This window comes from Hemiscyllium ocellatum, chromosome 17 (assembly GCF_020745735.1).
Source record: "Hemiscyllium ocellatum isolate sHemOce1 chromosome 17, sHemOce1.pat.X.cur, whole genome shotgun sequence".
In the NCBI taxonomy this organism is placed as follows: Eukaryota; Metazoa; Chordata; class Chondrichthyes; order Orectolobiformes; family Hemiscylliidae; genus Hemiscyllium; species Hemiscyllium ocellatum.
Window position 1 is genome coordinate 74,307,742 of NC_083417.1, and position 13,782 is coordinate 74,321,523.

Genomic DNA, 13,782 nt, shown 5'->3' on the forward strand with positions numbered 1-13,782 from the left:
GGGTTCAGAAAAGATTTACAAGAATGTTGCCAGGGTTGGAGGATTTGAGCTGAAATGAGAGGCTGAACAGGCTGGGGCTGTTTTCCCTGGAGCGCCAGAGGCTGAGGGTTGACCTTCTAGAGGTTTACAAAATTGAGGGGCATGGATATGGTAAATAGGCAAAGTCTTTTCCCTGGGGTCAGGGAGTCCAGAACTAGAGGGCATAGGTCTAGTGTGAGAGGAGAAAGATATACGAGAGACCTAAGGGGCAACGTTTTCACACAGAGGGTGGTACGTTTATGGAATGAGCTGCCAGAGGAAGTGGTGGAGGCTGGTACAATTGCAACATTTAAGAGGCATTTGGATGGGTATATGAATAGGAAGGGTTTGGAGTGATATGGGCCGGGTGCTGGCAGGTGGGACTAGATTGGGTTGGGATATCTGGTTGGTATGAATGGGTTGGACCGAAGGGTCTGTTTCCGTGCTGTACATCTCTATGACTCTGACTGTACCACCACTGCTGGCAGTGCATTCCACGCACCTTCCACACTCTATGTAAAGAACCTACGTCTGATATCTCCTCTGAGAGCCTTTTTTCCTCTATAGTGATGGCTAGCTTTAAATTGAGGGGTAATAGATATAGGACGGATGTCAGAGGTATGCTCTTTACTCCGAGTGTAGTAAGGGTGTGGACTGCCCTGCCTGCAGCAGTAGTGGATTTGCCAACATTAAGGGTATTTAAATGGTCACTGGATAAACATATGGATGATAATGGCATAGTGTAGGTTAGATGTGGTTTGGATTCGTTTCACAGGTTGGCACAATATCAAGGGCCAGAGGGCCTGCACTGCACTGTACTGTTCTATGTTGTAAACCTTCCTTCAAATAATGCCCCCTCATGATAGCCATTTCCATCCTGGGAAAAGTCTCTGGCTATCCACTGTACCTATGCCTCTCATCATCTTGTACGCCTCTATCAAGTCATCTCTCATTCTTCTTCACTCTAATGAGAAAAGCCCCAGCTCCCTCAACCTTTCTTCATAAGACATGCCCTCCAGTCCAGGCAGCAGCCTGGTAAATCTCCTCTGCACCCTCTCTAAAGCTTCCACATCCTTCCAATAATGAGGTGATCAGAACTGGACACAATTATTCGAAGTGTGGTCTAACCAGAGCTTTATAGAGCTGCAGCAAAACCTCGTGGCTCTTAAACTTAATCCCCCTGCTAATGAAAACCAACACACTATATGTTTCTTAACAACACTATCAACTTGGGTGGCAACATTAGGGATCTATGGATGTGGACCCTAAAATCCCTCTGTTCCTCCACACTGCTAACAATCCTGCCTTTAACCCTGTATCCTGCATTCAAATTTGACCTTCCAAAGTGAATCACTTCAGACTTTTCCCGGTTGAACACCATATGCCACTTCTCAGTCCACCTCTGCATCCTGCCAGTGTCTTGTTGCAACCTACAATAGCCCTCCACACTATCCACCACTCCGCCAAGCTTCATGTCATGAGTGAACTTACTAACCCACCCTCCCACTTCTTCATCCAAATCATATATAAAAATCACAAAGAGCAGAGGTCCCAGAGCCGAACCCTGGGAACAGCACTGGTCACTGAGCACCAGTGTACTTACCACCCTCTGTCCTTTATGGGCCAGCCAATTCTGTATCCCGACAGCCAGATTTCCCTTAATTCCATGCTTCCTTACTTTCTGAGCGAGCCTATCATGGGGAGCCTTATCAAACACCTTACTAAAATCAATATTCACCACATCCACTGCTCTACCTTTTGTGTTTTGTCACATCCTCGAAGAATTCAGTAAGACTTCTGAGGCATGACCTGCCCCTCTCAAAGTCTCATAAACATAAATCTTTTTTTCTAAACTCTGCATTTATTGTCTCTTGTATTTTTGAGAAATCGTGCTGTGCAGTGGTGGGGGGGGCGGAGTCGGAGGAAGGAATGAGAATTTTGGTATGTTGTTTAGTTCTGGCTGTGGCATTGGTGGGTCAATCAGAACAGTGCACTTAATGCAATCAGGAGGACTCTTGTGAGTGATAGTGCTCTGCAGACCACACTCTTGAGTCCCACTAACCACTCGGCTACTGTAAGCAATGTTAATTTGTTGGTACTCAAGTTCTGAATTGCTTATTGTATTGTTTATTTGGTGCAGGAATTGTCTGATCTCAGGCACATCCACGCCAAGCTAAAGAAACAGTACCAAGAAAAGATGGCTGAACTGGCACATGCAAACAGAAGAGTCGAACAGCACGAAGCCGAAGTGAAGAAACTGCGCCTTCGAGTAGAAGAGTTAAAGAAGGAATTGGCCCAGGCAGAGGATGAGGTATGCCTTCTTACATTATCGAGATTTCTGGAGGGACTGAGGGATGCCATAAGGAACTCAGCTGCTTAAAAATGTTGGAAAAGCTGAAGTCGTAAGGCAGTCTGAGAGAATATTCCGAGAGAACATTTTTTAAAAGACTTGCTGCCTTACTGAAATGATCACATTTCTCACTTGTTAGGCCAGGTTTCTCTCACTTCCAGACGCCCTGAATAATGGAGAGTAGCCTCCTATGTCTGTAGAGACCTCTACCTCTGTGAGCAGTACAGAAACCACTAACCTCCAGCAGGGGTCAAGATGTTCGTATGGACCATGGGTATATGAGCAGTAAGTCATGCCTCAAGCTCTCAAATTATAGCTGGTATTCTTAACAGAGCTCAGCAAATGCACTGATCCCATGTGCAAAATGACTAATTGCCAAACAGTGTTGTGAGAAATTGTTCCCTCCTGAAAGCCTGTAAATACTGAATTTACCCCAAGACTTACACAGTCTATGTTGTCCTATTGCCGTTTTGAATCACTGGTACCAGAATTTGATCATCATTTGATGATTTGGCTCTTGTGTGCATTCTGCACCATGCTATTTACTCACAAGTTACATGCCTGTCTGATGCAAACAGGTAGTCTTCATTGTGGCTCTCCAGATGGAAACGAATGAAATATTGTAGGAAGATCTTGGATTCCAGGCTCAGATGGTTCTGTTCCCAGCAGAAGTCAAGGAGATAACCATGATCTCAGCTCATGTCCATAGCATGGCAAAGCAGCAGACTCCTTCATGGTGCAGACTTCCTCAGTGAACATCAAACCTGTTGAAAAAAGTACCAGTGTTCATCAGAATGGTTTCATGTACGTTATTCAGCTAATCCTTCTGTCCCTCTGCAATCAGGGACATTTCTCCTGGTCCTCACTGCTGCTGATCAGATTTTTATTTCAGTTTCAGAAAAGGTGTCATAACAATGTAGCATAGTGTATATAGCCTGGCATGAGGAGTGTAGAAGGTTTCCTATTCTGTAGAACATAACTACATCAGGACAGGGGAGATAAGGAAGGGAGGATCCCTTCCCTGCAAAAACACAACTCCGTGAACCAGTGGATTTTACAATGGTTTCCTAAAGGTTACCATCACAGTCTATCTCAAATGTACCATGGCATTACCTTGGTTGTTAGTTCAGTACACTCACGGAAATATATCGTTCTCACATAGTTCCCCATGTCCAGTGCACTCAATGTAAAATATTACTCACTCATGAGTCCACTTGTCCAGTGCGCTCACTGTAATATATAATCCTGAATGGTTCCCTGTGTCCAGTTCTCATGACTAAATATTATTCTTGCACAGTTCTTAGTGTCCAGTTCTCTCACACTTCTATATTATTATATTATAGTTCCCTGTATCTAGTTCTCTCATTATTATGGAACCTTCTGCCATGGCTCAGGTGGGAATTTCTCACTCGACCTAAAATGTTAACACTGTTTTCTCTCCAGAGATGCTGCCAAACCTGCTGAGATTTTCTAGCAATTTCTATTTTTGCTAAAGGGTTATTCTGTAGCTGTGCCTGCAAGCCCTAGTCTCTGCTACTAGGGGAGCATCTTATCAACATCCCTCTATCCAAGCCTTTCCGTATTCTGTAAGTTTCAATGAGATTTCTCCTCATCCTCCTAAACTCCACCGAATATAAACCCAGCATCCTCAACTGCTCCTGGTATGACAAACTCTTAATTCCCAGGATTTTTGTGAACCTCCTCTGGAACCCCCCTCTTTTGTTAGATATTTGGCCCAAACTGCTCACAATATTGCAAATGCGGTCTGGCCAGAGCCTCAGTTTGTCTTCCTAACTGTCAACTGGGCCTGTATGTTAATCTTAAGAAAATCTTGAACGAGGATTCCCAAGTACTTCTGTGCTTCCGAGTTCCAAAATCTTTCCCCATTTAGAGATATGTCTCTATTCTTCCTTTGAAAATGCATAACCTTTCACTTTTTCACATTGTATCAATCTGCCACTTCATTGCACACTATCCTACTCTATTCAAGTCTGTCCCACTTCCTCAACACTACCTGTCCCTTCATCAGTTTTTGTGAGATTTAGCCTTGGGTTCCTTCATCCAGACTGTTCATATATAGCGTGAATAAAACACTGACTCCGACAGAACTCCATGAGTCACCGGCTCCCCTCCTGAAAAGGACTCCTCTGTCCCCACTCTCTGCCAGTCAGCCAATCCTCTATCCTTGCCAGTACATTGTACCTAATACCATGGGCTCTTATTTAGCAACCTTGTCAAAGGCCTTCGGGAAATCCAAATAGAATTCATCCACTGACTCTCCTTTGAGGAGGTAACAAGCAAATTAGACAATGTATTCGACAGATTTTTCAAGACGCGACCTCCCTTTATCGCAGCCATGCTGACTCAGCCCTATTTACCGTCTACTTAAAAGTACTATGCAATTTCTTGCTTAATAATGGATACTCGAATCTAACCGATGACCAAAACCAACTGGCCTCTAATTTCCCATCTTCTGTCTCTCTCTCCCTCATTGAACAAATGAGTTACACTATTTTCCAATCCTCTGGGACACTGCCTGACTCCAGTGATTCCTGAAAAATCAGCACTAATACCTCGACAACCTCCTCCACTATCTCCTTCAGAACTCGAGGTTTGTAGTCCACCTGGTCTGGTTGATAGATCCACCTTCAGATTTTTCAGCTTTCTCACTACCTTCTCCTGAGTGTTGGCCACTATACTACCCAACTCTCTTCAAACTCCACTGGTGTCTTGCACTTTGAAGACTGATATGAAGTGTCAATTCAGTTCCTCTGCAGTTTTGTTGTTCCCCACTACTACTACACTTGCCTCATTTTCCAGTGTGCCAATATCTACTCTTGTGTCTTTCTGTCTGTCTTTCTGTCTGTCTTTCTGTCTGTCTTTCTGTCTGTCTTTCTGTCTGTCTGTCTGTCTGTCTGTCTGTCTGTCTGTCTGTCTGTCTGTCTGTCTTTCGTGCTCGCGCTCTCACACTCGCGCTTTCTCTCTCTCTCTCACACGCGCGCTCTCACACGCATGCTCTCCCTCCCTCGCCCTCCCTCTTGCCCCCTCGCTCGCTCTCGCCCTCGCCCTCCCTCCCTCCCTCTCACATTGACACCCTCTCGCTCTTGCCCTCTGTCGCTCTCGCCCTCCCTCCCTCTCACAATGTCTCTCTCGCTCTCGCCCCCTCTTGCTCTCGCCCTCTCTCGCTCTCGCCCTCTCTCGCTCTCGCCCCGCTCTCTCGCGCTCTCTCGCCCCGCTCTCTCGCGCTCTCTCGCCCCGCTCTCTCGCGCTCTCTCGCCCCGCTCTCTCGCGCTCTCTCGCCCCGCTCTCTCGCGCTCTCTCGCCCCGCTCTCTCGCGCTCTCTCGCCCCGCTCTCTCGCGCTCTCTCGCCCCGCTCTCTCGCGCTCTCTCGCCCCGCTCTCTCGCGCTCTCTCGCCCCGCTCTCTCGCGCTCTCTCGCCCCGCTCTCTCGCGCTCTCTCGCCCCGCTCTCTCGCGCTCTCTCGCCCCGCTCTCTCGCGCTCTCTCGCCCCGCTCTCTCGCGCTCTCTCGCCCCGCTCTCTCGCGCTCTCTCGCCCCGCTCTCTCGCGCTCTCTCGCCCCGCTCTCTCGCGCTCTCTCGCCCCGCTCTCTCGCGCTCTCTCGCCCCGCTCTCTCGCGCTCTCTCGCACTCTCTCTCTCGCGCTCTCTCGCACTCTCTCTCTCGCGCTCTCTCGCACTCTCTCTCTCGCACTCTCTCGCACTCTCTCTCTCGCACTCTCCCACTTGGTGGCACAGCGATTAGCACTGCTGCCTCACAGCGCCAGAGACCCGGGTTCAATTCCCGCTTCAGGCGACTGACTGTGTGGAGTTTGCACATTCTCCCCGTGTCTGCGTGGGTTTCCTCCGGGTGCTCCAGTTTCCTCCCACAGTCCAAAGATGTGCGGGTCAGGTGAATTGGCCATGCTAAATTGCCCGTAGTGTTAGGTAAGGGGTAAATGTAGGGGTATGGGTGGGTTGCGCTTCGGCGGGTCGGTGTGGACTTGTTGGGCCGAAGGGCCTGTTTCCACACTGTAAGTAATCTAATCTAATCACTCTCTCTATCTCTATCTCTCGCACTCTCTCTATCTCTCGCACTCTCTCTATCTCTCGCACTCTCTCTATCTCTCGCACTCTCTCTATCTCTCGCACTCTCTCTCTGTTGCATTCCCTCCTCCCCCTCTTCCCTCCCCCCTCTTCTCTTCCCTCCCTCCCCCTCCCCCCCTCTTCAGATGGTTTTAAAGGCTTCCTAACCCTCTGGGTTCCCACTAACCTTCAACTCATTGTATTCTTTTTCTTTTCCTTTCCTGCTGTCTCTGAGTTGCCTTATCAGCCATGGTTGCCTCATCCTCCCCCAGGATGATACTTCTTCAATGGGCTGTATTTCTGCTGTTCTGGTCACTGCCTCCTTCACCTTAAGCTCCTTAATAGAGTCTGCCTTATTGCACATTGCCACATCTCAAATTGCCTGTTCCCTGGCAGGATCTACCATAGGTTGCTCCAAAACACCATCTCCTAGACATTCCATGAATTCCTTTTCTGGGATTTGCTGCCAACCTAATTTTCCCAGTCCACCTGTATCTTGAAGTCCTCCATGACTATTATAATAGTGCCTTTGTTAAATGCCTCTTTCTGATTTATTTTCTTCTCCACATCCTGACCTATTGCTTGAAGGCCTGTATATAACTCCCATTAGGGTCTTTGTTTTCCTTTGCGGTTCATCAACTCAGGTAACCACATAGATTCTGCACCTTCCGACCCTATACTGTCTGTCCTTTCGATATGATGTATATCCTTTCATGTTTAGCTCCTAGTCCTGATTCCCTGTAGACACTGTGATGCCTACAATGTCTTACAAGCTGATTCCAATCTCTACTGCAAGCTCATTTACTTTGTTTCATATACTGAGCATATGTAAATACAATACCCTCAGTCCTGTGCTGACAGCCTCACTTGTTTCAGTTGTTCCCATCTGTGCTGTGCCTGAAGATAGATTCCTGACTCGTTTTACTAAGATCCTGGTCCTATATCTGTTCAGGTGGTGTCCATCCGAACAATACAGTCCCTCGTGTCCCAATACTGATAACCACTGATCCAGTTTACCACAGCACTCTTTTAGTGTTGTGTTTACTTCCTGAATCTTATCTCTTAGCCATAGAGTTTGTGAATCAGCAGAGACATAGTGGGCTGAAAGGTCTATTTCTGTGCTGAATGGCTCAATTGCTCCATATACAGGAGTTTACAGGAAAAGTGCTGGAAGACTAGAGAATAACAAATGTTGTTTCTTTGTTCAAGAAGGGGAGTAGAGCCAACACTGCTAGTTATAGACCAGTGAGCCTTACTTCGGTTGTGGGTAAAGTGTTGGAAAGGGTTATAAGAGAGAGGATTTATAATCATCTAAGAAGGAATAGATTGATTAAGGATAGTCAATACTGTTTTCTGGAGGGTAGGTTGTGACTCTCAAACCTTATTGAGTTCTTTGAGAAGGTGACCAAACTGGTAGATGAGGGTAAACCGGTTGATGTGATGTATGTGGATTTCAGTAAAGCATTTGATAAGGTTCCCAATGGTAGGCCATTGCACAAAATATGGAACCACAGGATTGAGGGTGATTTAGCTGTTTGGATCAGAAATTAGCTAGCTCTAAGAAGACCGAGGGTGGTGGTTGATGGGAAATGTTCACCCTGGAGTTAGTTACTAGTGGTGCACCGCAAGGATCTGTTTTGGGGCCACTGCTGTTTGTCATTTCTTTAAATGTCCTGGTTGAAAGTGTAGATGGATGGGTTAGTAAATTTGCAGTTGGCACGAAGATTGGTAGAGTTGTGGATAGGGCCAAAGCATGTTGTAGGTTACAGAGAGACATGGATAAGCTCCAGAGGTGGCAAACAGAGTTTAATGTGGAAAAGTGTGAGGTGATTCACTTTGGAACAGGAATTCGGACTACTGGGTTAATGGTTAAGATTCTTGGTAGTATAGATGAGCGGAGAGATCTCAGTGTCCATTTCCATAGATCCCTAAAAGTTGTCACCCAGATTGATAGGGTGGTTGAGAAGGCATATGGTGTGTTCGCTTTTATTTGTAGAGGGATTGAGTTTTGGAGCCATGAGATCTTGCAGCTGTACAAAACTCTTATGCAGCCGCACTTGGAGTATTGCGTACAGTTCTGGTCACCGCATTATAGCAATGATATGGAAATGTTGGAAAGGGTTCAGAGGAGATTCACTAGGATGTTGCCTGGTATGGAGTGAAGGTCTTACAAGGAAAGACGGAGGGACTTGAGGCTTTTTTCGTTAGAGAGAATAAGTTTGAGAGGAGATTTAATTAAGACATTTAAGAAGATCAGAGGATCAGCTAGGGTGGACATGGGAACTTTTTTTCCTCAGATGGTGATGGCTAGCTCAAAGGGATATAGCTTTAAATTGAGGGGTAATAGAGGACAGATGTCAGAGATAGTCATTGTCATAGAGATGTACAGTAGGAGACTTGCCAATTTTAAGGGCATTTAAATAGCCATTGGATAAACATGTGGATGAAAATGGAATAGTGTAGATAGTGTAGTGTCTGATAGACTTTAGATTGGTTCCACAGGTCGGTGCAACATCGAGGGCTGAAGGGCCTGAACTGCACTCTAATGTTCTATATATCATCTTCACATGGTTTCCCATGTCTTGTACACTCACTGTTATGTCATTCTCACATGGTGTATATCATTCTCGCAAGCCTCCTTGCAGCCAGTTCACTCATTGTTATGTTTGATTCTCACATTGTAACCAGTATCCAATCCACTCACTATTCTATACCATTCTCACATAGTTCTCCATGTCCATTTCTCTCACTGTTGTGTAACTGTAATACCAAGAAGGTGTAGTTGATCTGATTAGTAAGTTTGCAGATTACACGAAGATTGGTGGAGTAGCAGATAGTGAAAAGGGCAGTCAGAGAATGCAGCAGAATAGAGAGAGATTGGAGAGTTGGGCAGAGAAATGGCAGATGGAGTTAAATCCAGGCAAATGCAAGGTGATGCACTTTGGAATATCCAATTCAATAGCGAACTATATGGTAAATGGAAAAGCCCTGGGGAAAATTGATATACAGAGAGATCAGGATATTCACATTCAACATACCATGAAGATGGCAACACAGGTCAACAGAGTGATCAAGAAAGCATACAGCAGCTTTCCTTCATCGGACGGGGTATTGATTTCAAGAGTTGGCAGGTTATGTTACAGTTGTATATAAGACTTTAGCTCGGCCGCCTTTGGAATATTGTGTACAGTTCTGGTCGCCACATTACCAAAAGGTGGTGGATGCTTTGGAATGGGTGCAGAGGAGGTTCGCCAGGATGTTGTCTGGTGTGGAGGGTGCTAGCTATGAAGAGAGGTTGGATTATTAGGATAATTTTCATTAGAAAGACGGAAGTTGAGGGGAGACCTGATTAAGGTCTACTAAATTATGCAAAGTATAGACAGGGTGGAGAGCAAGAAGCCTTTTCCCCAAAGTGGAGGACTCAATTACTAAGGGTTACGAGTTCAAGGTGAAAGGGGAAAAGTTTAAGGGAGATACGTGTGGAAAGTTCTTTATGCCATCCAGAAAAAAAAAATCCTGACTCTCTGTCCATTGGTATTCACAAAGAAGTAGAACATGGTGGATGGTGAATGTTGATGTGCTGGATATATCAATGTAAAAAAAAAGTTGGATGCTTTGAAAAGCATGATGGTAGATACATCCCGCAAATCTAATGGTATCTGTCCCAGAATGTTGAGGGAACCAGGTGAGGAAATTGCTGGGGCCTTAAATAAAATTGTTCTATCATCTTTTAGTCACAGGAGAGATCCCAGAGGATTAGAGAATAGCCAACATTGTTCCTTGATTTAAGGAGGGCAACAGGGATAATCTGGGAAATTACAGGCTGGTGTGCCTTATGTCAATGGCAAGGGTATTATTGGATTTATTCACATTTGGAGATATATGGACTTATTTGTGATAGGCAGTTTAACTTTATACAGGAAAGTGTAATGTGCTTGAGTGTTTTGAGGGCATGACAAAGATGTTTGATGAGTTGGGGATATAGATGTTGTCTGTATGGAGTTTAACAAGGCCTTTGACAAGTTCCCTCATAGCAGGCTGATACAAAGGATAAAGTCACATTGGATCTGTGATGAACTGGATACAGAACTGATTAAGTCATAGGAGACAGAGACAAGTGGTGGAAGGCTTTTTTTTAAACTGGGGATCTATGCTCAGTGATGTTCTGAAGTGATCTGGGGTCCCTGTTGTTTTGTAATATATTTTAATAATTTGGAGGTGGTAGTAGGTGGCCTGATTTGTGGCTGACTCAAAAATTGGGGGAGCTGCAGATAGTGAGGAAGATTGCTAAAGGGTTCAGCAGGATTTGGGTGGAAAAATAATAGATGGGAGTTTATGCCAGCAACTGTGAGGTGGAGCATTTTGCGAGATCTAATGCAGGTGGGAAGTCCACAGTTAAATGGCAGAACCCTTAGCATATAACCCTTAAAGGAACTTAAGCATGCAGGTCCACAGTTCCCTGAAGGCCTGGAGCTGCAGATGGTGTTACTATGGAGCATCCATGAGGGCATAGACATTGTGGATAGCACATCTAGCAAAACTGACCTCATCCACTTCCTCTGGCACCAGGCACAAATTCCCTCCTTTGTCCTTCAGTTGAAATATCCTTTTCCTTAGCTCTTGCTCCTTATTTATCCATAAAATGCCTCAGGATTTTTCTTAACCTTGTTTACCAAAGACACACAATTCTTTGCCCACATAATTCTTTGTTTGAATTCTGTATGTCTTCAATTTCCTAAACTTTACATATGCCTCCTTTTCCTTTTGACTAAACTCTCAGTTTTTCTTGTCATCCAAGGTTCCCGAATCTTGCCATCCTTCTCCTTCATTTTCACAGGAACATACTGGCCCTGAACTCTCATCAACTGAAAGATCCCCACATGCCAGATGTAGATTTATCCTTAAACAGCCGCCTCAATCTAGATTCACCAGTTTCTGCCTAATATTGTGGTAGTTTGCCTTTCCCCAGTTTAGTACTTTCACCTAAGTACTACACTTATCCTTATCCATAAGTAACTTTAAACTTTCTGAATTATGATCACTACTCCAAAATGGTCCCCCACTGAAACTTCAATCATCTGGTTGGGCTAATTCCCCAATATCAGGTACCAGGTCTAGTATGGCCCCTTTTCTTGTTAGACTGTTTACATATTGTTTCAAACAAAAAAGTCCTGGACACACCTAACAAATCCAACTCACCCCTCACCCTATCCAAGCTCCCGGCATGAAGCGAGTCCCAGAGCTGAAAATGTGTTGCTGGAAAAGCGCAGCAGGTCAGGCAGCATCCAAGGAATAGGAAATTCGACGTTTCGGGCATAAGCCCTTCATCAGGAATGATACTCTGTTACTCCAGCATCTGCAGACCTCACTTTCTCCATGAAGCAAGTCCCAGTCAATATTGGGGATGTTAAAATCACCAACTACAACAACCCTGGTGTTTTTACCTTTTTCCATAACCTGCCACATATCTGTTTTCTCTATGATCCACCGGCTGTCAGGAGGCCTGTAGCACAATCCCATCAATGTGATTGCGCTCTTTCTATCCCTGAGCTCTACCTTTGTGGCCTTACTGAGTGAGCGCTTGAAACTGTCCTCCCTCAGCCTGGCTGTGATATTCGCCCTTATCAGTAACTTACTGTCTCTTCTGAAATATCGAATCTCAGAACATTTATTTGTCAGGCTTGCCCCTGTCGCAACCATGTCTCTGTAAGAGCTGCAACAAAACTGTTTTTTGTTCCAATCTAAGTTAATTTCCCTTCCCTGCTCACATTAAAACAAATGTACCTCAGACCGCCAGTCCAGCTGTGTTTAGTAACCACTCCTTGTCTGTTCTTCCTGTTGATCAAACAGGCCTTAGTCTCAGATGAGTCCTTGATGATTTAATTTGCTGACCTACTCCTCTGTTCCCAGCAGCCTGCCATACTGACTTTAACACTCCCAAGTCGCACTAGCAAACCTGGAAGACCACCCAAGATCCAAACAGTGGAAGTTGTCCCTGTTACATCTTTAATTGTCCTGGCTTCGTGTTCCTAGCCTCGCTGGCACTTTCATGTTGCACAGGAAGAAATCCCAAGATTGCAACCCTACAGCTCCTACTTTTCAACCTCGTACCTAACTCCCTGAACACCCTTTGCAGGGTCTAATCTTCTTTTCTGCCTGTGCCATTCATATCAATATGTCCTTCCCAATCAAAATACTCTGTGCTTACAGACATGCTTAGCCCTGACACCAGAGAAGCAACATACAATGCTGGTGTATTAGTCAGAGGGAAATGGGTCTGGATGGGTTAGCCTTTGGGGAGTCAGTGTGGACTTGTTGGGCCAAAGGGCCTATTTCTACCATGTAGGGAATCTAATCTAATCTAATCTAATCCTGCCTTTCCAAATGTACTTTAATTCTGTCTCTCAGAATTACTTCCGATAGTTTCCCAACCACTTTGGCTAAACTGACTGGCCTGTGGTTTCCTCGTTTATCACTAATAGGAGCAGTAGTCAGCCATTCAGCCCCTTGCTCTTGTTCCACCATTCACTGAGATTATGGCTAATCTAACTCCAAATACCTGCCTTTGGTCCATACACCTGAATACTTTTGTTTTATCAAAGTGTATCTATCTCAGAAATACAATTAACAACTGATCTAGCATCAACTGTTGTTCCAAACCTGTATTTCCTTTTGTCTGTGAAAGTGTTTCCTAGCATCGTTGCTGAATTGTTAGACTATGTCCCCAGTTCTAGAATCCCCACCTAATGAAAATAGTTTATCTCTATCTACCCTGTCTTTTCCTGTTTGTATTTTGAAGATTTAATCAGATCACCCCTTACCATCCTAAAGTTTTGAGAAAACATGCCTAAATTGCATAATCTACCCTCATAACTTAAACACTGAAGTCCAGGTGTCATTCTTGCAAACCTGTTGTTTTCCCTCCAAAGCCAACATTTCTTTTCCTAAAGTGTGGTGCATAGATCTGCTCAGTACTCCAGGTGGGGTCTAACTGGTTATGTATAACTGCAGTATAACTTCGGTCCTCTCAGTGTAAAGGCACCAGCAATTCCATTAGATTTCTTATTTTCTGAACCAGTTTTTGAGACATCTTCAAGATTTATGTACCTTGTCCCCAAGTGTCTTTGGACATCCGCTGTATTTAATTTCACACCATCCTTTATCAGTCCAAAATGAATTCCATCTGTTGCAGTTTTGTCCATTCACTTAGTCTATCGATACCTCTTCATGTTTTTATGCTATCACTATACTGTTTACAATGCTGTAAAATGTAATGTAATTGGCAAATTAGGATATTTGACTTTCAATGCAAATATCCAAATTGTTTATAAACA

At 44.8% G+C, this 13,782-nt stretch overlaps 1 protein-coding gene across 4 annotated transcripts in view; it reads left to right on the plus strand.

Annotated features, from left to right (window-relative positions):
* ccdc102a (coiled-coil domain containing 102A) overlaps window positions 1-13,782 on the plus strand; it is a 209,675-nt gene that overhangs the window by 174,115 nt on the left and 21,778 nt on the right. For all 4 annotated transcript variants that reach the window (XM_060838302.1, XM_060838304.1, XM_060838303.1 and 1 more), the window contains one exon: window positions 2,159-2,329. In XM_060838302.1, the coding sequence (XP_060694285.1) occupies window positions 2,159-2,329 (171 nt within the window). The remainder of the gene's footprint in view (window positions 1-2,158; window positions 2,330-13,782) is intronic.